At 41.3% G+C, this 22,704-nt stretch overlaps 1 protein-coding gene across 3 annotated transcripts in view; it reads left to right on the top strand.

The window, feature by feature from the left end:
• The first annotated feature begins 6,658 nt into the window (after positions 1-6,658).
• Positions 6,659-22,704, top strand: part of LOC138949704 (oocyte zinc finger protein XlCOF6-like) — a 53,837-nt gene continuing 37,791 nt past the window's right edge. The window contains exons 1-2 of one of the 3 annotated variants that reach the window (XM_070321495.1): positions 6,659-6,930; positions 20,426-20,607. In XM_070321495.1, the coding sequence (XP_070177596.1) occupies positions 6,812-6,930; positions 20,426-20,607 (301 nt within the window). In that variant the 5' untranslated portion in view covers positions 6,659-6,811. Of the gene's footprint in view, positions 6,931-16,865; positions 17,560-17,581; positions 18,069-20,425; positions 20,608-22,704 lie in introns of those variants that run through there. The other 2 variants (XM_070321496.1, XM_070321497.1) reach the window with 2 other exon arrangements.

Here is a 22,704-nt window from a genome sequence, read left to right as displayed (position 1 = left end):
GAGCGGATGTACGTAACTTGAATGAAGTCGGAATGACTTCCCTTGCATTGTCTTACAACACAAAGCTACTGAAAGACGAGAGCAATGTATTGCGGACCGGAGAGAGAAACATGACTTTACCTATTCTAGTAACATGTGTGTGTGTGTGTGTGTGTGTGTGTGTGTGTGTGTGTGTGTGTGTGTGTGTGTGTGTGTGTGTGTGTGTGTGTGTGTGTGTGTGTGCGTGCGTGCGTGCGTTCATGCATGCATGCTGATCCGTGACGTAACTGTAGTAGGGGAAGGGCCCCTAATATGGACCACTTTTTGTTTATTGCTGATAACTATAGCTTGTTTTCTTGCAAAGAAGTTTCATTTTGTGGTTGGTAGTCCTTCTCTCTTAGTTTAACAGTTAGGCCTAATTAGAGTGAAATAGCTTTGATAGACCTTCAGCAAAAATGAAATGCAGAAAAAATCACAAATGGTCCATATTAGGAACCTGGGCGCCCAATATGAATATGGACCAGTGAAGCGGCCTTCACGAATCACTGTAAAAAGCCCCCTATACTTCAAAATAACATGATACAACTTAGTGTGCAAGTCAGACTTATTCAAATATGCTTTAGATTGAGCTGTTTCGGGTTGATGAGAGAGAGCATTATTTGAAGCACACCAGGAAACTGAAGAAGCTTATCAAAAACAGAGTGAAGATAAGTGAAATTATCAACTTCCAAAAAAAAAAGATTATTTGTTATATTTTTTTTAAATCTCGAGGGCTAGTTATAGGTTATTTTCAGCAAGCTTCTTAGTGAATTCATTAAAATTGCCTTTAGTTTTTATTTTCTTCGATTTGTTGAAGGTGGTCCATATTAGGGGACTCACGCATACTTTGAGGTTTTGCTATTATTTTTTGTTTGCAGTAGAAACTCGGGGTACACACTGTTAAAATGTATCAAATACTGTCGATCTTAGCTATCATATATAGCCATTCAGTTTGTGTTGTGAAAGCTTTGGCTGTGGACAGAAACGAGTCCGTTTTAGGCGGCAAATTTAGAGTGAACGCTGCCAAAAGTGAAAAAAAGCGAAAAAGCCTAACGGTTTTGAGGTTTGTGTTTCTGCAACTGTTTTGACATACTGTGCAACGTTATCCAGAGAGGGTGAATAAAGCGAATGAAATTGTTTTGAGCGCTCTAGCGCCGTTAGTTTGTCACTAGAACAGGTCTGGAGGTGGTCCATATTAGGAGCCGGTCCATATTAGGAGCCTTTCCCCTAGTAGTAGTGGTTAGGGACTGGATTGGTATCCATAAGCCCAGGGACCTATATTTAGAAGGCCTCACGGCTTTTTTTGTGTCCCATCTCATGATATCAAATTTGATTTTAGGTCAATCATATTAACATGCTCAAAGTCGTATTTACTCAATATCAATTATCGTACAAATAAAGTGACTCAGTTTTGAAAGTGTTAATAGTTTGTGCATTTTTAACAACATCAGACAGTGTGTTCCATGATGGTGCAATTACTCTGTTGGAACAGGAATGTTTCCGGATATTAGTTTTACTAAATTCAATAAAGATTTTGTCCGTATTTTTCCTCGTTACATCGGTGGTAGACTCAGTTCTTGAAAAAAAGACTCGACTTTGACATTATCAATACCCTGAAAGATTGTAGATGTCTGTATCAGGTCGCCTCTGAGTCTTCTCGATTTAAGGGTCGGGAGATTGAGTACCCGGCGTAGTCTTTCAACATATGTCATGTTTGTCAAGGCCTTGACCAGTTTTGTCGCTCTCCATTGCACCCTTTCAAGGGCGGCTGATTGACACTTTAGATACGGATGCCAGATAACGTTGGCATATTCTAAATGTGGTCTAACCAATGCTTTATATGATTTTGTGTATGTCAAGGGCGGATCAATTCACTTTGGAGGGGGGGGGGGAGGGGGTTACAAAATGACTGCGAAGATACAAGTTGACGGCGCCGAAGGCGCCTAAGCCTCAAGGGGGGTCCGGGGGCATGCCCCCCCGGAATTTTTTTTTCATCCAAAGAAGCAAAATAGAGCTATCTGGTGCATCCTGAGCCAATAAATTACCTCTTTTTTTGGGGTGGGGGGGGGGGGGGTGGGGGGTTACGTAACCCGTGTAACCCCCCCCCCCCAGATCCGCCCTTGAATGTGTCATTGTCAAGATAGGAAAATGTTCTCTTTATTATGCCAAGCATTTTATTCGCTTTATTTATTATGTTTTGAATATATGTTTGTCAAAACTCAGGTGATTGTCAAATGTTACACCCAAATCTTTTTCCTCCTCGCACTTCATAACTGTTTTCATTTCATCATTCACCATCATTGAATAAATGTCTCGGATTATTTTTGCCCATATGCAGAACTTTACACTTAGATACTCTAAAATACAAGTTCCATTTATCTGACCATTTCTTGAGATTATCAATGTCATTTTGTATTGTTTGGTATCGCTGGGGTACATCATACAATTTGGTAAGATCTGCACTTTGTACTATATCCGGTAGGTCATTAATAAAGACTGTAAACAAAACAGGCCCCAGAATACTTCCCCGAGGGATGCCACTTAAAACATCTGTACTATCGATCAGAATGCACATTACCCACTCTGACTCTCTGTTTTCTGTTGGATAGAAAATCTCTAATCCATCGCACGACACTTCCAGTTATTTCATAATACTCCAGCTTAACTAATAGGTCTTTCATGTGGCACTGAGTCGAAGGCTTTCTTAAAATCAAAATACACAATGTCAATACAATTTTTGTCATCTAATATCCTTGTTTATTTGTTTGTTTGCTTAACGCCCAGCCGACCACGAAGGGCCATATCTAATATCCTTGTCAAATCTTCCATTACTTCCAATAATTGGGTAACACAAGACCTCTTTTGACGGAAACTGTGCTGACAATTTGAATATAAATTATTAACAGTCATGTGCTCTACAATAGTGTCTCTCACTATGGCTTCAAGGACCTTACAAATAACATGTGTGTGAGGCTGACTGGCCTGTAATTTCCCGGATCAGAGTTTTTCCCCCTTCTTGAAAATAGTAACATCAGCTGATTTCCAGTCATTAGGCCCCGTCGCGATATAACCTTCGTGGTTGAAAACGACGTAAAACACCAAATAAAGAAAGAAAGTCACATTAGGCACTTATGACATTTCCAGGGATTTATTAAATAGTATACAAAAAGTAACGCAAGTTCCTTATTTCGTTCTTTATAAGAACCCTTGATGGGATCTTGTCCCGTCCCTGAGCCTTATTAGGATTTAAAGTAGCCAATATCTTTTCGACTGCTCTTGGTGTTACCCGAAGCTCGAGTCAAAGTAATACCTTCTGATTTTGAAGCAGGACTTTTTTCAGGGAGAGTGGTTACATCCTCCATTGTAAATACGCTTGAGAAAAACTCATTCAATGTATTTCCCTTATCTTCATCTGTTAGGGCAGTTTGTCCATTTGTCATAGTCGGTGGGCTAATACCATCTTTGGGTTTGGTCTTGCTTTGTACGTATTTCCAAAATTGTTTTGGATTAGTCTTACCATTGTTTGCACTGAGTTTCTTTTCGTACTCCTTTTTTGCTTTCTTTATAACCTTGGTACATTTGTTTGTTTGTTTGTTTAACGCCCAGCCGACCACGAAGGGCCATATCAGGGCGGTGCTGCTTTGACATTTAACGTGCGCCACACACAAGACAGAAGTCGCAGCACAGGCTTCATGTCTCCCCCAGTCACATTATTCTGACACCGGACCAACCAGTCCTAGCACTAACCCCATAATGCCAGACGCCAGGCGGAGCAGCCACTAGATTGCCAATTTTAAAGTCTTAGGCATGACCCGGCCGGGGCGGTTCGAACCCACGACCTCCCGATCACGGGGCGGACGCCTTACCAGTAGGCCAACCGTGCCGGTCTACCTTGGTACATTTGTTCCTCATTTCTATGTACTTCTGATAAGGTCAGCTCCTCTTTTTGATTTTAAAAATCTTTGGTAGCATTTATATTTTTTCTTTATCCACCTTAATGCCTTCTTATTCATCCAGGGAGGTTTCTCTGTATATCTAGTTTTCATTTTCACTTTTGGTATATTCTTTTCTATATTGAGATGGATTTGTTCTTTTATTTCCTCCCAACACTTTTCAACACTCAACTCTTGCAAATGGCTCCAGTCCAGTTGATTAAATTCGTATCTCATCAAATCAAAATTCTCCTTCTTTAAGTTAAAACGACTTCCTTCCTGTAAAACATTATTCTTCGGAATGTACAATGAGAAGGATAAAACTTCGTGATCACTCTTCCCCACAGGATAACAGTGTTCAATATTTGACACGCTCTGTTGGTCATTCACAAGGACCAACTCTAAAACATTTGCCATTTGGCCTGTTTGTCTCCTTGGTGGTTTCTCAACCCAGGGTCGGACCAAATGAGTTGTAAGGGGGGGGGGGGGGTTCCTCCTTTTTGGGGGGGGCAAATCAGCGAAGTGGCGAAGCCACAAGCGCGCGCCTGCAAAGCAGGCGCGCGAACTAGGGGGGTCCGGGGGCATGCTCCCCCGTAAAATTTTTGAAAAACGGTTAAAATCTGTGCAATCTGGTGCATTCTGGGCCTTGTTTTGAGGGTTAAGAGCAGCATTGTTTTGGTGCTAAAACTAGTAAAAGTCAAAGCAAGGTACATGCTTTTTCCAGGGGTGGGGTTCCGGAACCCCTGGAACCCCCCTGGGTCCGGCCCTGCAACCATTTGTTCTAAAACTGCACCATGTAAACATTCTATGGATTCATTATCTTTCTCATTTGCCCAAGCACCATTCCATCTGATCCTTGGATAGTTGAAATCACCAACTATGCAGACACAATCATACTTTGTCAAAAGCTCGGACCGTAACATTTTATACAGCTCTTGTACATTTTCTTCTGGTGTGTTGGGGCTTTTGAGTTTTGTATATCAGCCGAAGAGTACTCTTCGACCTTCCTTGCTCACAAAATGAAACATTTTTTCTTCAAATTTACAACAGTTTAAGAACTTTAACTTAGGGCATTCTTGTGCAGTCTTTATGCGCCCACTGTTTGCAGTCATGGCATGCAACACATTCTTCTTCTTCCTCAACTGCGTTATCGCATCCTAGGCATAGACAAAACTTTGCCCTACACTTTTCCGGGCTTTTATCCTCTGTCTTCTTCCCCTTGCCACTCTGGCTTCCCTTAGCCCAAAGGGGATCGATGAACACACAATTTACAATGTATCCGACGGTAATAATAATATTAATAAGGTGTAGATACAAGCAATGTACTTTACCTTTTCAGTAGAGTGGACCAAAAGTGCAAGTGTTATGTGAGTAGCGGGTTAGTGTAACAGACAACAGTAACACTGTGAACAGGGATGAGTTTGTCGATACTCGATCAAACATCTCCTAAACTTTGAATTTATTACTGTTTAAAACTCCACACAGAAAACTTCCATGGGGTGATAATATCTCCGGAGTGGCTAACGGCACGATATCGTTTGGCTAGCAAATATATGCTAGCGGGCACGATATCGGATATAAAGCAAATTCGAGGGCTTGGATGCAAGCGAAACGATATCGTACGCGAAGCAACTGTGAGAGCTTGGATGCTAGCGAAACGATATCGGATGATCAATGTTTGAAGCTTGATGCCTCTTATTACTGCCCGGCGAAATTGAACAATTTTCATCGCAGCCAAAACTTGTTGACGACATGAGCCATGCACATGACCTTGACCTTTATCAACATTTTCCGGGGGGACATGCCCCCAGACTCCCCAAGAAGTCGGCCTTTGTCTTCTAAGTGATGGTTTGGCCGGGAAAGTAGTAGGGTACTGATTTGTTGGGCTCAGGTTGCACCACATCGGTCAATTGTCCTTAATTGTTGTAATCCAAATTTGTCTTCTTCGAGTTAACGCTTCGCGCCCTCAACTACTGAGAAGCCACGGCCAAATTATATATTTATTCACTCGGTTGCATAAACAACACACACGCTCTCTCACTTGCTCCGGCCTCTCTCTTTATAAGTTCTTAATTTTTCAGAGACGTACAATGTGACATTAAGTCACGGATCAGCATGCAATCAATCAATCAATCAATCAATCAATGAGGCTTATATCGCGCATATTCCGTGGGTACAGTTCTAGGCGCTCTGCAGTGATGCCGTGTGAGATGAAATTTTATACGGCCAGTAGATTGCAGCCATATCGGCGCATATTTACCTTTCACGGCCTTATTCCAAGTCACACGGGTATGGTAGACAATTATTAACTGTGTCTAAGCAATTTTGCCAGGAAAGACCCTTTTGTCAATCGTGGGATCTTTAACGTGCACACCCAATGTAGTATACACGCCGGGGGGGTGGTTCGGATCAGCATGCAATCAATCAATCAATGAGCCGGGCTTATATCGCGCATATTCCGTGGGTACAGTTCTAGGCGCTAATGCATGAACGCACGCGCACACACACACACACACACACACACACACACACACACACACCCACACACAGTCACACACACACAGGTTACAAGAATCGGTAAAGTCATGTTTCTCTCTCCCGGTCAGCAATACGTTGCTCTCGTCTTTCAGTAGCTTTGTGTTGTAAGACAATGCAAGGGAAGTCATTCCGACTTCATTCAAGTTACGTACATCCGCTCGGAGAAAACATGGCGTCTGCCGAACTCCCGATGGCGGAAATTCCGATACTATTTTGTGATAAAACAGACAACCACTGACGGTTCACATTGTGCGTTGGCGAATTGTGCAGCTAACCAAACAATTAATCGTGGCCTGTCTTTCTTCAAGTAGAAGGTGTGAACGATGAGCGGAGAAGGCACAAGATCAAGCGACCAGACACACGACCAGACCGGGGGTCGGGTTCAACCCGGACACCCCTCACATTTCTTCCCGACACTTTCTGCAATCTTGCTTAGAAACAAGTGAGCATTGACAGGTTTTTTTTTAACATGCATTCAGCGACAACAAGCTGCGCAAAGTGCGAACTCTATTTCTTCTGTGGCCCAACAGTTAAATTGCTTCAATTGTAAGAACGACCAAGGTTACAGTTACTTACTTACTTACTTGTACTTGTGCGACGATTTAGGTTAAAAACCTGTACGCCGATCCACAAAGGTAAGCTGCATGGGGCTAGTAGCAGCTTGGTGTGTAGACACTTGATGTGTCTGTCCAGTGGCTGTCCAGTTGTGCTTTAAAGCAGTTAACGCTATCAGCTGTCACAACATTGTCGGGCAGGGTGTTCCAGTCTAAGACAACTCTGTCTGCGAAGAAGGCACTCCTTACTTTCGACTTGGCAAAGTTTTTAAACAGTTTAAAACTGTTTCCTCTCATGTCCCTTTCAGTGGGTGGGGGTCTGGGTAGATTGGGTTTCTGGGTAATGTATATACCTTTGAGGTATTTAAAAGTGTCAATCATATCACCCCTGCGCCGACGATGCTGGAGACAAGGAATTCCCAGGATCCTAAGCCTTTCTGAGTATGACAGTTCCTTCAGACTTCCAATCATCCTTGTTGCCCTTCTCTGGACATTCTCTAGGTCTTTGCAGAGCCCTTTAGCCTGTGGATTCCAAACTGAGTGACCATATTCTAGAATGGGCCTGACCAAGCTTTTGTACAGATAGTACGAAGGTTTCCTTGTCCAAGTTCTGAAAGGTCCTTCTAATTACTCCAAGTACATGTACTCTGTTTGCCTTTGACACTGATGTTGTAATGTATTCCTTGAAAGACAGTTTGTCGTCAATGTGCACACCTAGATCTTTCTCTAGCGTCGTTTCAGATAGTTCATGCTGTACTCCATCTGCTGAGTTTGTCATGTGGTATTTTGCGTCCGATTTCTTTGGACCTATTTTCATGGTGTGACATTTCTGGGGGTGGAAGGACAAGAGCCATGTCTCTGACCATTCCTGGAGTCTGTCCAAGTCATCTTAGGCCAAAAAAAAAAAAATTGTCTGTTTCTGGTCACCCGACCGACCCTAAATTTCGGCGCCGACCCTAAACTGGGACTGGGTGGCCGAGTGGTAACGCACTTGCGCTCGGAAGCGAGAGGTTGCGTGTTCAGGCCTGGGTCAGGCCGCAATTTTCTCCCCCCTTTCCTAACCTAGATGGTGGGTTCAAGTGCTAGTCTTTCGGATGAGACGAAAAACCGAGGTCCCTTCGTGTACACTACATTGGGGTGTGCACGTTAAAGATCCCACGATTGACAAAAGGGTCTTTCCTGGCAAAATTGTTTAGGCATAGATAAAAATGTCCATCAAATACCCGTGGGACTTGGAATAAAGTTTAAAAAAAATTCCATCTCACACGGCATTAAGTCTCAGGAAACATGAATACACGCATGCAGGAAAAAAAAAATATGGGTAGCGCCGTGTGTATGGCAGCTCGCTTTCCCCGGGGAGAAAGCAGCCCGAATTTCCATGAGGGTAACCTCACTAGACTGTAAATCTTATCCAATCCAATCCAATCCAATCCAACTTTTTTTTTCCAAACTCAAAAAATTTTTTTTTGTTTTTTGTGGTAAAGGACAGGGTGAGAAAATGAACAACAAAAACGTGTGAAAACGAAAGTCCGCTGACGATTTGTAAATGTGTTGAGTGTCTTGTCTCTATGTATAGTGAATCCAGTCTCTTTCATTCTTTGCGCGATTTTTAAAGTTAGTTTTATTGGTCTACATTTGGGGTAAAAAAAAAAATAAAAAAAATTTTTAAAAAAATCCCTACCTACCGACCCTATTTTTTTTAGCCATGTTACCAGAAACAGACAATTTTGGGGGGGGGCCTTAGATTGAGTTTGTGAGTTCGGTTGAGTCACTTCTTGCGTAAAGCTTGGTGTCATCAGCGAAAAGCTTCACACTGTTGTTCACCACTAGTTACAGAGCCAGCCTTAAGTACACTGATGTAGTGGTAGTGAGTACACACTAATTTTAGCATGAATGAGTGAAAGATAGAGAGAAGAAAAGTGAGGGAGCACATATATTTCAGTACTGTAGTGCTAGTGCTAGCGGGACATGTGAAATGAAAGTTTTACGCCCTCACGGCAAAGCCATTAGGGGCATGTTACACGGGAAAACCCGGCTTTGTATGAAAATAAAAAATAAAAATGCGGGGGAGGGGGGGGGGGGATGTAGACAGCTGGCTGCCGGCTGCTAGAGGAGACCTGAAATGGGCTTGGGACCTGGTTGGGTCGTCTTGGGTCAGTGCTGAAATGGTTACTTTTTTGGCTGTTGGCCGAACGGACACCCGGGCTTCATAGCGGGACATGCTGAGCTGGCCTCTTTTATACCTTCCAAAATCTACGCTCAGTGTCGTGAGAGTGCTGCTGGCTGGCAGCAGGTAAGTGGGTGGGGGTAACGAGGGGCAGGTGGGGGTAACCAAGTGCCTGCATCTGTGGGCAGGACTGCCGTCCTGCTACATTACACCTTCCAGTTACAGTCGATAAAAGTTGCACTCCGTTTAGTCATGTTTGATTAAAAGAGAACAGAGAAAGCAAATTATTTTGTATTTTCGTGTGTCACTGTCAGGGAATAAAGTGAGGTGAAGGTTATGGAGGCATCTTAAACAGTCATTTGAGTCAATGGAAAGTTGTTCACATTTGATGTGACCGAATGAGAAAGCTGGTCCAGGAAAAACTTCAGATACATACAGCGAAGTAACGAGCTCAGTTTTCGTCTAAGACCAGCTTTTGCATTTGAACTAGTTGATCTCATGTAAACTGCACACTGACTATAATTATATCCCCCCTCCTTTCCTAAGATCTGAACATTGACTTGGCATTCGTGGGGTCAAGTTTGTTCAAAAACAGTAATGGTATTTAAAGTTAGAACATTGCTGCATGAAATGCTAAATCCTTCCCTTCTCATTCAGGGATGTAAACACTCGGTGCACTCACAAAGGAATCATCATTTGGACCGGCACGGTTGGCCTAGTGGTAAGGCGTCCGCCCCGTGATCGGGAGGTCGTGGGTTCGAACCCCGGCCGGCTCATACCTAAGACTTTAAAATTGGTAATCTAGTGGCTGCTCCGCCTGGCGTCTGGCGTTATGGGGTTAGTGCTAGGACTGGTTGGTCCGGTGTCAGAATAATGTGACTGGGTGAGACAGGAAGCCTGTGCTGCGACTTCTGTCTTGTGTGTGGCGCACGTTAAATGTCAAAGCAGCACCGCCCTGATATGGCCCTTCGTGATCGGCTGGGCGTTAAGCAAACAAACAAACAAACAAATAAATCATTGTTTGGGGTGAAGTCTTTGACATTTTACCACCAATGTCCTTCATTTGCGAGAAACTGACATGCTTTTCTCCCTGTATTAAGTGTACAGTACAATTTAATATGTTGACCAGGAAACATTTCAGCCTCGGGTATGCATTTATATTACATGTATTGCTTTTCCAAGCTATTGTATTTAAGTACTTTTAGTTGCAGAGAAACCCCGTATACTAATGTTCTATTATTATTATTTAAGTTATTGAGACATCCCAGTGCACTAAGGGATTTATAGAGCAAATGGAGAAAATTCATTATTGAATGAAGCGCTATGAGTTCAATAATTATTTTCGAGATTTGCTCTATAAATCCCTTAGTGCACTGGGATTGTTTCAATAACGATATTGTCAGTACCGCCATAGAAAAAAGACTCAAAAGTTTTTAACACCATCGGCACAAATTCACTCCCCTGAATCCGAAAAAGTCGGCGATACGATCTGGTGACGTCGGCAGTTCAAGGCAGGTCGGCTGTATACGGGAGTGTTTTGTCACTTTTGTCGGCAGAAGTGTCAAAACACAAATACACACACACACACACCCCACACACACACACACATAACACTCACGTATACACTAACAACTTGAACACTCCACACACTCACACGCAGACGGTTGTTGTTGAAGTATGTTGTCAGTTGTTGTTGTTCTTGTTGTTGTTGTTGTTGTACATGCTGATGTTCCTTTTTCTAGTTATCGCTCTCTTTTGCTCCATTCATTCAATCATCATCATGATAATCATCGACATCAGTATCATAATTTTCACCATCATTATCATCATCCTCGCTAGATCTTACAAAATGCATCATAACTCCCTTATTTTTATTATTTCTGTGACTTAAAACTCGATGTAAAGGCAGATGATGTCCTGAAGATACTAGATATATAAGAATAATTATTAAACGACCGTACTTTAATTTGTGGTCGAGGGATTCTAAAAACAATGCGAACATGGTCGGACGCAGATATCCGATGCTTGCACCTTTGCTCGCTAGCTCTTCGAAAATGCATCATAACTTCCTTATTTGTTATTTCTGTGACTTAAAACTCGGTACAAAGTATGATAATGTTGTGAAGATTCTAGATATATATATATATAAAAATATTACATGAACATTCTTTATTTTGAGGTTGAGCCTGCGTTCTTAGATCAATACGAACATGGTCGGACGCTGAACCACGATGCTTTCACTTTCGCTTGATAGCTCGTCGCAAAATACATTATAACTCCCTTATTTTTACATTTAGTCAAGTTTTGACTAAATGTTTTAACATAGAGGGGGGAATCGAGACGAGGGTCGTGGTGTAAGTGTGTGTGTGTGTGTCTGTGTGTGTGTGCATGTAGAGCGATTCAGACTTAACTACTGGACCGATCTTTATCAAATTTGACATGAGAGTTCCTGGGAATGGTATCCCCGGACGGTTTTTTCATTTTTTCGATAAATACCTTTGATGACGTCATATCCGGCTTTTTGTAAAAGTTGAGGCGGCACTGTCACACCCTCATTTTTCAATTAAATTGATTGAAATTTAGGCAAAGCAATCTTCGACGAAGGCCGGGGTTTGGTATTGCATTTCAGTTTGGTGGCTTAAAAACTAATGAGTGAGTTTGGTCATTAATGTAGCCAAGTGCTGTGCCCCGTCTCTTCAGTTGTGTGATTATCTCCTGCCCGACCCAGTTGCCTCCCCTGTCTATAGCTATTCCCTGTGTGTGTGTTCTAGTCACATTGGGTTTACATTTAAATAATGCCCTTTGTGCTAAGAAATCCCTAACTTGAAATGATGAGAAGCAGCAGCGTAACCTCTAACCATCAGTGCCTAAGGAGTGACTAAATAATACCTGGTTGTCTTTGTGCATTGTACTTTATTGTGTGTTTACTATCGTAGGGTAGACCCCGACCGGATGCATTTCTAATCTCTTATCTCAGATTTAGGTGGTCGTTTTGTAATGTGTCGCCAGACTGTCTGGGTATCGTTGGACGGCGGTTTGTCAAGTGGGTGTCATTTCTTTTGACAGGGTACAATCATTGAAGATGTCAGGTAGCTTGAAGGTTTTAGTCTCTTACCCCCCCCCCCCTTCTTTGTAACTGGTTGTAATCTAATGAGTTTTATCCGGTGTGCACGGCAAACAGGCCCCTTCTTCCCCCTTCAGCTAGTGTAACTACTTGTAATATTTCCGGTGCTTGACACCGACCCGGCTTCATGCCTCGGTAACGATCCCTTTCATTTGGGCAGGCAATCTTAAGACGACGCCCCCCGTTGTCTGACACCGGGTATCTTTCCTATTGGCTATTGGGAATCGGAGTTGACCAGCCTTTAAAAGGGAGAGCATTAGGCTAGATCAGCAGACGCGTCTAGTGAGACCGATCATCGAGTGGGCTGTGTGCTGCTCATATGTTGTTGTCGTGACAGTGTCGAACCTCTGCCCAAATTTATCGCGACTTGTGAATTCGTGCCCTTGTGTTTCGCGACTAGCGTCAGCAGCAGTTTTGTGTTTAGGTTCCAAGTGTGCTCACTGAGGAGAATCTGTAAGTAACTAAATGCTTTATTTAGGTATGTTACAAAAAAATTCAAAATTTTCATTTTGATCTATATCACTTGAAAGAGCAGAAAATCAGCATTCCAATGGTATATATAACTTTGAGATTGGATAAGTGTAACCCGAGTTATGAATTTTTAAAGTAATAAAATTCGTAATAGAGGCAAAGAGGATAAAGTGAAACCATTTTTGACATTTTTCAGCTAAAATTAACTGTAACTCACACATTTGTTTATCAATATTGTTCAATTTGGTATTAAAAGAAAGGTTCAGAGCTCTATCTAAACAACTATAAAAAATTAAAAAAACCGCCATGTTGGATGTGAATACAACATGGGTGACAATCCGGGCGCAAAGCGGCGCATCCGTTAAAAGGTACTTCGCATCGCTTTATCGACTTGAAACTTTGGGAAACAGCAGGAAAATGGTCAAACTAACTGTTCAGAGGGGTCTCATAAGAGTTCAAAGGCTATAAATTGGTTTATAAAAGTACCTCTTTTGTGTCTTCTTCGCCCGATATTCTGGCCGGCGAGCTCGACAGTGTTGGACTCGCCATCTTTCTCAATCTTAAAGTCAAGAATGTGCTCTACGTCTTCGACAGGGTGCCCATGTGATGTAAATTTGGACAAGAATAAAAAAGAGGACCCCAAAACTGAGACAGTGTGAGTGATCAGAAAATGGGGGGTCATTTTCAATGACGTCAAAAATTGAGCTGCGCACGCATTTTGTAACATACCTACTTTATTCATTCCTTATGCTGTATTCATTCCTTATGCTGTATTCTTTCCTTATGCCCTATTCTTATGTTTCATTTGATGCTATGATGTTTGCATATATGTACATTTTGACGCTGATTTGGTCCCGGGCGATGTCCGACCGGTCTCGCGTCAGAGTTGATGACGCCATTTTGATCTAGCGGAGAGATCTGTGTATTCTAGATCAGTTTCTAATTACTTTCATGATTTGGCGCTGAAATTGAGCGTTAATAACTTCTAATATTTGATGACCAGTTATTCTAAAGTTGTTTTAGAGTCTTGTAAATTAAAGACTCGTAAGAATCAAGTAAGGCAGACTCGTTCTCATACGTTTCGTTTTCGCTGAGAAAAAGCCTGTCTCGCAATATTTTATGTCGAGAAGACCCATGTGTATCGTTGCGATCTTTTTCCCATTTTCATCACATATTATTTCTGGAGATCAGTAGAGTCTGAGTAGTAGTCGGTTAAAAGCCCAAAGTTAAGCCCCCAGTGCCATTGGCCCGTAAAGCTACCTATTTACGATTTAGGCGCAGAAACCCCTACAATTGATGAACGGGAATTATGGTTAACACATATATTTTGGGTTATGAACTCGATGAAAAGCTTGTCCCACTATGTTTAAGTCGAGTAGACCTATGTTAGATCTCCTTTTTACAAGGACAGTTTTATAACGATGAAGTCCGGTAAGGTAAGTCGAACCTTTCTCAGATCTCGGTTTTCGATGAGAAGGGATTTGAATACTTTGCTGGACGGAATTCCGCTTCGTAGCCAGTTTGTTGAGGAACAAAGAAGTTCTCAGTTTTCGCTTCGCTGAGGATCGCTCTTTGTTTCCAGTACTGTAACTGTAACTTTGTAGGCGAAGTGTACAACAATGACATGCTTTATGAAGTTTTGTGATGCGTTACGTTACATGCGTTTGATCATGTTGCTGCATTTCAAGCCGTATGTCGTTGACGGTTAATTGGCTGATGTAAGATTGTAGTCCTTTTGACCGGCGTCCCCCGTGTAATGATGTCAGAGCGCCCCCATTCCCCTAGGTCCGCCCCTGATACACATTACATGGCTTACCTTCCCTGTCTTTTGTCTGGCTTTGTGTGAGCCAGTCATGTTATGTATTCTGTCCTGTGTCACTCTACTGGTTCTACTCTGTTTGTCACATGCATTTTCATACTCTGATATTTTGCTAGTCTTCATTTGTATTAATACCCTTTTACCTGTACATAATCTTATGAGTTTTGATTATCATTCCTTTGATGAATTCAGGCATGAGAATGATAGAGCTCTTCTGAGTTAAGATCTCAGACAATAGGAAGATATTGTCTACAGGATGCACAATTTCAACTATTAATTCCCATGTTGCACTTTAAAGGCGCTTGCCTACAGAAGAACTTAGCGACTGATAAAACCCTAACATTTTGTGCAGTTGCATAGGTGCATAGCAGACTTTTAATCTAAAGCGATATGATTTAGTCGCGCTTCCCTGTAAAGTAATAGACTGTTGTTTAACGCTTCATTTTGAAGCATGGAAGCTTGCGCTTACCCCATGCCTGAGTTATCTTTCTTATTCTTGTCGTTATTATTCAACTCGATGAAGAAGTGTCTTCATGGCGATGAACATGCTTAATAATAACTATTATTTTGCAGTTGCGGTTCATGCAGTTGTTTAATTTATGTAAAGCATTTTCCTATGCAAGGCTTAGGCCTAAGGGAAGATGTTGGTTACTTCCCTTGACATTAGCTGTTGTGGAGTTGTTTAACTCACTGTGGATTCTCTTTCAGAGAATGCTGTGTCTGCAGGATTTTGGCTGTATTGTTACTTGTCTATATTTGTCATGATTATTTTGACAAATGATACATTCATTGGTTTATGATTTGTATTATGTCATGTGTGACTTAGAAGGCATGTTGTTTATACTTGTATTTTCTTTTCTTTTTAGTGCCTTCTTCTTTACACTGCTTTCTGGTTTGCACCAGAAATACATATATTGTTTCTGGGTCATTTATATACACATAGTTTATATTTCTGGTTGATACCAGAACTCATAGTTTATATTTCTGGTTTTACACTAAATACATATATTGTTTCTAGCTGATTCTGGTACTGGTAGATATCAGAATTCATAATTGGTATTTCTGGTTAGATGTAAGCATTGCTATTTCTTGTATTAGAGCTCTGTTTATTGTTTCTATTTTATAACTTATAGCATTGTTTCTAGTTGCAACCAAATTTAGCTAAACTGTTTTGGAATATTTATGACTTAGATAAGCTAACTGAGTGGTTATTTTTAGTTACATGATCTCCTTCAATAAAAGATAAGTTAAAGCAACCTCTGTCTTTGGTGTCTTATTTTGTATGCTCCTCTGCCTGTGCATATATATCCTTGTCCTTCCACCCGACTTTCCCACATTAAAAATCGGAAACTTGTAATTAAAATTATTTTTTTATTAAACGATCCAAAAACAATTTCATCTTATTCTTCGTCATGTTTCTGATTCCAAAAACATATACATATGTTATATGTGAACCTCCACCACGGAATGAGTCGCATGTCACCTTTGCATGATTTTCATAGTTTTACATTTTTCTAAAGAGTTTTTTATGCTCTATCCAGTGGTGAAAATCGATTTAGAAAAGAGCGAAAACTTGTTTGTTTGAGTTAGAAGCCTGTGACTAAGGTGACCCTCACACTGTTACCAGACACTCCCCGGACTTTTATTAAGCCTAGCGCAGAACCACGCGAGGTGACATGCGACTCATTTCGTGGTGGAGGGTCACATATTTGGATTAAAAACAAGTTCTGAAAATTAAAAAAATTAAAATTATGATCAAAATTAAATTTCCGAAATCGATTTAAAAACAATTTCATCTTATTCCTTGTCGGTTCCTGATTCCAAAAACATATAGATATGATATGTTTGGATTAAAAACACGCTCAGAAAGTTAAAACGAAGAGAAGCACAGAAAAGCGTGCTATGCAGCACAGCGAAACCACTACCGCGCTAAACAGGCTCGTCAGTTTCACTCCGTTTTGCACAAGCTGAGCGGCGGACTACGGTCATTGTAACTGAAAAAAATGCAGTGCGTTCAGTTTCATTCTGTGAGTTCCACAGCTTGACTAAATGTAGTAATTTCGCCTTACTCCGCGACTTGTTTTTTTCTGTGACTGAAAACTTGGTATAAAGTCCGATAATGTTGTGAAGATACTATATATATATATATATACAAAAAAATAGTACATGTACATGCTTAAGTTTTGTAGCGCAAGGTAGTGCAAGGTAGTATTTAGTCAGACCGGATCACAGATATTTTTAAGAATAATTTAAGAGGGGAAAATGTAACCTAGGAACAAATAAAGTCTTAACTAAAGAATGAAAAGAAAAAAAATATGAGGGAACTGTGGGTGTTTGCTAAAGCCTTTCAAAATGTAAGAATTTTGGGGGTGGTCACAGAAGACTGTGATTACCACCGGAACTTGGAATTGTGTTGACATCAGCGCATCGATATGGTACGGTGAAGGAAGTGAAAGGGTGACACTGAGACAAAGAAATAGACTGGTGCTATGTTTTTAGGGTTGACTGTTTATTGCTGTTGCTGTTGTAAGCTTTGCGATCGGAATACACCGCGCGTCGTGAATCGCGTCGTGAATCACAGCGCTCCTCGAAGCGCTGCTCGTCGTTAATATATCCACTTCGAAACAAAATGGCGCGCAAGGTAGTGCAAGGTCGCGTGTGGCCGCGTGCGGTCGCGTAGTCTTTAGTCAGACCGCCGCAAAGACATTGTCGAACGAAGCAAATGTTCAACATTGGATGAAAGTTTGAAAAACAAGTGGAGATGAGATTGGACAGGGGAGAAAGTTGATAAAGAACTTATTGGAGAATTCATCACAGTATCTATAACTTGTTGACTGAATAATAGTGGAGAGAAGTGAAGATGGAACAGAACACTGGAGGCTTGAAGTAAAGTTGAGAGTGAAATTGTGCTGACTGAAAACTCCTGATAACTAACAGTAAGTTTGAGCTTCAATGCATTAGGCAGGCATGAAAACTTTCTCTTTTCAGCGGAATTTCCGCCGTTTTTTTGTCACACTTTCGCTTTTTTTTTTAAATTTCCGCCGGAAAAAAAAGAAGACCCCCCAAAGAAAGAGGCAAAACAAAAGACGTGGCAAGCGTTACCCCCGCCACTGCTCAACAGACAATTGGATAAACCGTAAATTGCCGAGTCCGCAAACGGATCGATTCGAGCCTTTCTTCACTTCCTGCCGCGCTTGAACACATTTTTCTCTTGGAAATTCGGAGGTTTCCAAAGTTTGCGATGACCCTCTAACAGATGAAATGTGGCGATTTCAACAGCGTGGGGCCGCGAATCGGATCATAGAAGGACTGAAGAACGATTGGAGGTGGAACTGGCTTGACCGAGAATACGATGGCTGTCGTATTGGCGACGTTATTAGACTGGATGAAACTTTTGAAAATAGCCTGATTTCTACCCTGGATCAATTGGACTGAGGATATGAAAGTGAGGATATATTAAGCTACAAGGGAGCTGCATTGTGCAAAGTAAATTGCATGTTTATATGTGTTGTCATCACTGTTTGTGTGTTAAAAGTACTAACAATCGTGTGTATGTTATGACAGACATGAACAACAAAATGCTATGTTTGAGCATGTCTTTGTCTTGCTTAAATTTCTGTGAGAATTGTGTGTCAATAATACTGATATTCTTTATAATCTTTTTAGATTCGAATTTAGTGTTAAAGTTTTCAAAGGGGTCCTCATACAAGCTAACAATTTAATACCCATTTCAATATTTTGAAAAGCTAGAGCCCCTATATTTTCAAGGGCCCCATGCAAGCTTGTCATGTATGGTTATTTAATGCCAATTTCAGATTTTGAAATGCCTACAGCCCCTTCAGTTTCAGGGGGCCTTATAAAGCTTGTGCATATATATATATAAATATGCCCATTTTAAGGCTCAGAAATGCTGAAACCCCTTCAGCTTCAGGGGGCTTTGCCCCCTGGCCCCCACAAGGGGCGTTGCCCCTCGACCCCACTGGGGGCCTACTGCGGCCCCCAGGCCCCCACTTTATTGACTCACATGCGAAGCAAAAGTGAGTCTATGTACTCACCCGAGTCGTCCGTCCGTCCGTCCGTCCGGAAAACTTTAACGTTGGATATTTCTTGGACACTATTCAGTCTATCAGTACCAAATTTGGCAAGATGGTGTATGATGACAAGGCCCCCCAAAAAACATACATAGCATCTTGACCTTGCTTCAAGGTCAAGGTCGCAGGGGCCATAAATGTTGCCTAAAAAACAGCTATTTTTCCCATTTTCTCTGAAGTTTTTGAGATTCAATACCTCACCTATATATGATATATAGGGCAAAGTAAGCCCCATCTTTTGATACCAGTTTGGTTTACCTTGCTTCAAGGTCAAGGTCACAGGAGCTCTTCAAAGTTGGATTGTATACATATTTTGAAGTGACCTTGACCCTGAACTATGGAAGATAACTGTTTCAAACTTGAAAATTATGTGGGGCACATGTTATGCTTTCATCATGAGACACATTTGGTCACATATGATCAAGGTCAAGGTCACTTTGACCCTTATGAAATGTGACCAAAATAAGGTAGTGAACCACTAAAAGTAACCATATCTCATGGTAGAAAGAGCCAATAAGCACCATTGTACTTCCTATGTCTTGAATTAACAGCTTTGTGTTGCATGACCTTGGATGACCTTGACCTTGTTGGTAGGAAAAATGTGTAAAGCAGTTCTCAGTGTATGATGTCATTGCTGTAATGGTCAAGGTCAAGCATGTGAGTCGTATGGGCTTTGCCCTTCTTGTTTTCCTCTTTTTTCACCTCCGGTTGTTTTCATGCCTGATTAGGGCGTCACTTAGATCATACTATTGCCAGTATTGGATTATGGATACATGGTTCATTACGTAATAAAATATGCACCATTACAATGTTACCCTTGTTGTGTGAAAGTGGTTTGTTTGTGTTTGGTTGAGGTTGTTTTGGGTTTGTTTGTTTTTGTGTGTGTGTGGGTTTTTTTTGGGGGGGGAGGGGTGGGGGCGGAGGAGCGAGGAGAATGTCTTTTTTACCTGATCCAAACAAGTACGATTTTACTTTCAGAATGCACCAGATTGCACAGATTTTAATGTACCATTCAAAAAAAATCGAACCCCCCAAGAAAATAGTGATTTCCTCTTTTTTCATCACAAGAGAGTCCAACCCCTGAAAAAACATACAGTAACACACACAAAAACTGTTGCTGCACGGCAGTTTGGAACACACTTTGTGACCCAGAAGCGGTTGTATGCTATGTAAATGTTATTTGCCAACCCTCGACACTCCGAAAAAGAGATAGCGGAAGTCAATACATCATATTGGTTTTTCATTGGCTACTTCCTAATGACTAGTTAGGGGGCATTTCATTAATAAAAGAGTTGTAACAGAGCTTTTCATTGTCGGAGTGTATACAGACCTAGCAATCCTGTAAACACTCGGAGTGCGTATAGCTTTTGCCTATTTCACCTGTTTATCGCTGATTTCTGCATACAATGATTACTTTGCATATAGTGATATATATACTGAGAGGCGCGTGCCATGTTTGTAGTTTGTGAAAACAAAACACTTTTGAAAGACAAGACCACGACTTTTTTCACTTGAAAAATTGAAAATGGCTGTTCAGATACATGTTCCTGTGGTGGCTGTGCTATTTTGGTGGTTGTGATGTCGTGTGGGAAGAATTACCATAACGACCAGCTGCCATAGATTTTTTTTTTTGTACTGCAAGTGCAAGCAGAACCATTGCACCATTTCATCCTCGTTTTCTTGTACCATATTTTTTGTTCTTTTTCTACAGTAACGCCGTGAACAGTGGGGAACCATCAAGGCCTTCATTAGTGACCAGACAGGTACATGCAGAAGCTTCTCACTGCAGCATGGAGGAAGGAGACACAGCAATTCTGTCTGACATCAAGATAGAGATTGATGTCGCAGAAGAGACACCACAGTACTGGCACATGACGGAACCAGAGCCATACGGTAAGGTTAACCAAACCTCTCTAACACTAAAACAACAAATGCAACATCCTCAATATACAATGTACCTTGCTGAAAAAATGCTAGCTTTTAATTGTTAAAGTGACATCTTTTAGGTGTGTGACTGTTAGTGTTAACAAAACCTTTTGTCTTTTGAAGAAAAAGCAGAGAGAGCAAGCTTGCAGACAAAATAGTTTACGGTAAGTGAGGCTTTGTATACAGCAGTACATCACTGAGAAAAAAAATCTGCCTTTGTGTGCAGCTCATTGTAAACGTAACATCGATAAGGCAGTTTATGTTAAAACATACGATCGACTGAATTATAAGTGAATAGGCCAATAATTCCCCTGCGGCTGCCATATTCAGCAAACAGATTGCTTTTGTAAGACGTAGTGGCTATACAGTAGAACAGATTGCTTTTATAAGACGTAGTGGATATACAGTAGAACAGATTGCTTTTATAAGACGTAGTGGCTATACAGTAGAACAGATTGCTTTTATAAGACGTAGTGGCTATACAGTAGAACAGATTGCTTTTATAAGACGTAGTGGCTATACAGTAGAACAGATTGCGTTTACGAGGTATGATCCAAACAAAATGATCAAACCCCGATTATACAAGTCTCAGGCCACTGATCATCATTTGAAAGGCCAAACATTTAACTGGTATACCTCCAAAAGACAAAGTCATTTGGTTACTACGTCATACATGACAAGGTTTTAAAATACGTCACTTTTGGGTTGTGCTTCAAAACGGGGTCTTTTGTCAAGCACCATGAAAATCTTCACTTCTTTGAAGAGTGTAAAACGAAAATGTCTACAAAGCTGAAGAATGTTACATGAATCAAAGCTGTTCCATATTCGACAATCTGACAAAAGAAAAGGGAATTTGAAACTGGGGAAAAGGGGAATAACTCTGACAAGCCAAAAAGATTTCCGAAGAGTGCTTTAAACGAGAATAATGTAGCTGCTGTGTCAACATTTTAGAACTAAGATTAAAAAGTGTACATGCGGGTATAAAGAGCAAAACATCAACTTTCATATGGAACAATCCAGAGAGTTCTACTCAATGATCTTCCGCATCAAAAGCTTGCCGCAAAATGGGTGCCTCATTAGCTGACAGAGGAACGGAAGGAGCATCAGGGTCCTCTCGCATGCGATCTGCTCAACCGTTGTGAACCCAGTACAGCAGAACCCCCTGTTTACGACTTTGGAAAAACCTTGAAAATTAGGTCGTAAAAAGGGGGGGTCTTAAAGGCATATGTACTCGATGACTATACACGCTAATTGCTTTACCAACAGCTGGAGACATGCTAAATTAAGTTCCCTGCAAGATATTGTGGTCTAGGACCCCTTAAATGTTGAGATATATTTGAATTTTTATTTTGATCTAGATCGTCCTATTTATAGATTTGCCAACAGAGGTAGCGTTGACGCAAGGGAAATAACTCCGCGTCTTTGTTGACATCCTCACTTTTTCAGAGGCTAGAACAAGCTGTAATGCATGTATTATGGTCCGCGCATGGTGACATATCGTCATTATATGGTCTTATGGTGCGTTTGACATCGATTATGGGCAAACTACACTTTGTAAACACGGGAGCGCGTACATATGCCTTTAAATTAAAAGGGGGGTTTGAGTTTTTGGCCGGTCGGTCATGAATTTGGTTGCAGTGTATGTACTGTCATGTTTACACACAAACACACAGTTGCAGTTTACTGTCATATCAAAACACACAGACACACACACACACACACCCAAACACATTACAGCAGAACAACTTGAACTCAAATTTCAAAGAAAATTTACTCATGGCGTAATGCTCGCTCCCCGCTGAGTGAAGCACATTTGACATTGTGGCGCAAGCAGTAAAATCCGAATGTCCTAACTCGATAGAAAGCATAACGACTTTTCTCCAGAATCATCTTTCCGCTCATATGAATGATTCGTCGCCTTGCATTGCTAAACTTGACCACGATCGTTGAGGCCTTCGTACAGGCTCCTCTCTTTGCGTACTTTCGCTTTGCTATCCTTCTCACCATCTAGATAACATCGAGTCCTTATTATCCTTGACGACACGCAGGATTTTTGTATTCCCG

Source organism: Littorina saxatilis, linkage group LG16 (genome assembly GCF_037325665.1).
Source record: "Littorina saxatilis isolate snail1 linkage group LG16, US_GU_Lsax_2.0, whole genome shotgun sequence".
NCBI classification, from domain to species: domain Eukaryota; kingdom Metazoa; phylum Mollusca; class Gastropoda; order Littorinimorpha; family Littorinidae; genus Littorina; species Littorina saxatilis.
Note: the sequence above shows the minus strand (reverse complement) of the source record. Positions and strands in the feature narration are given on the sequence as shown.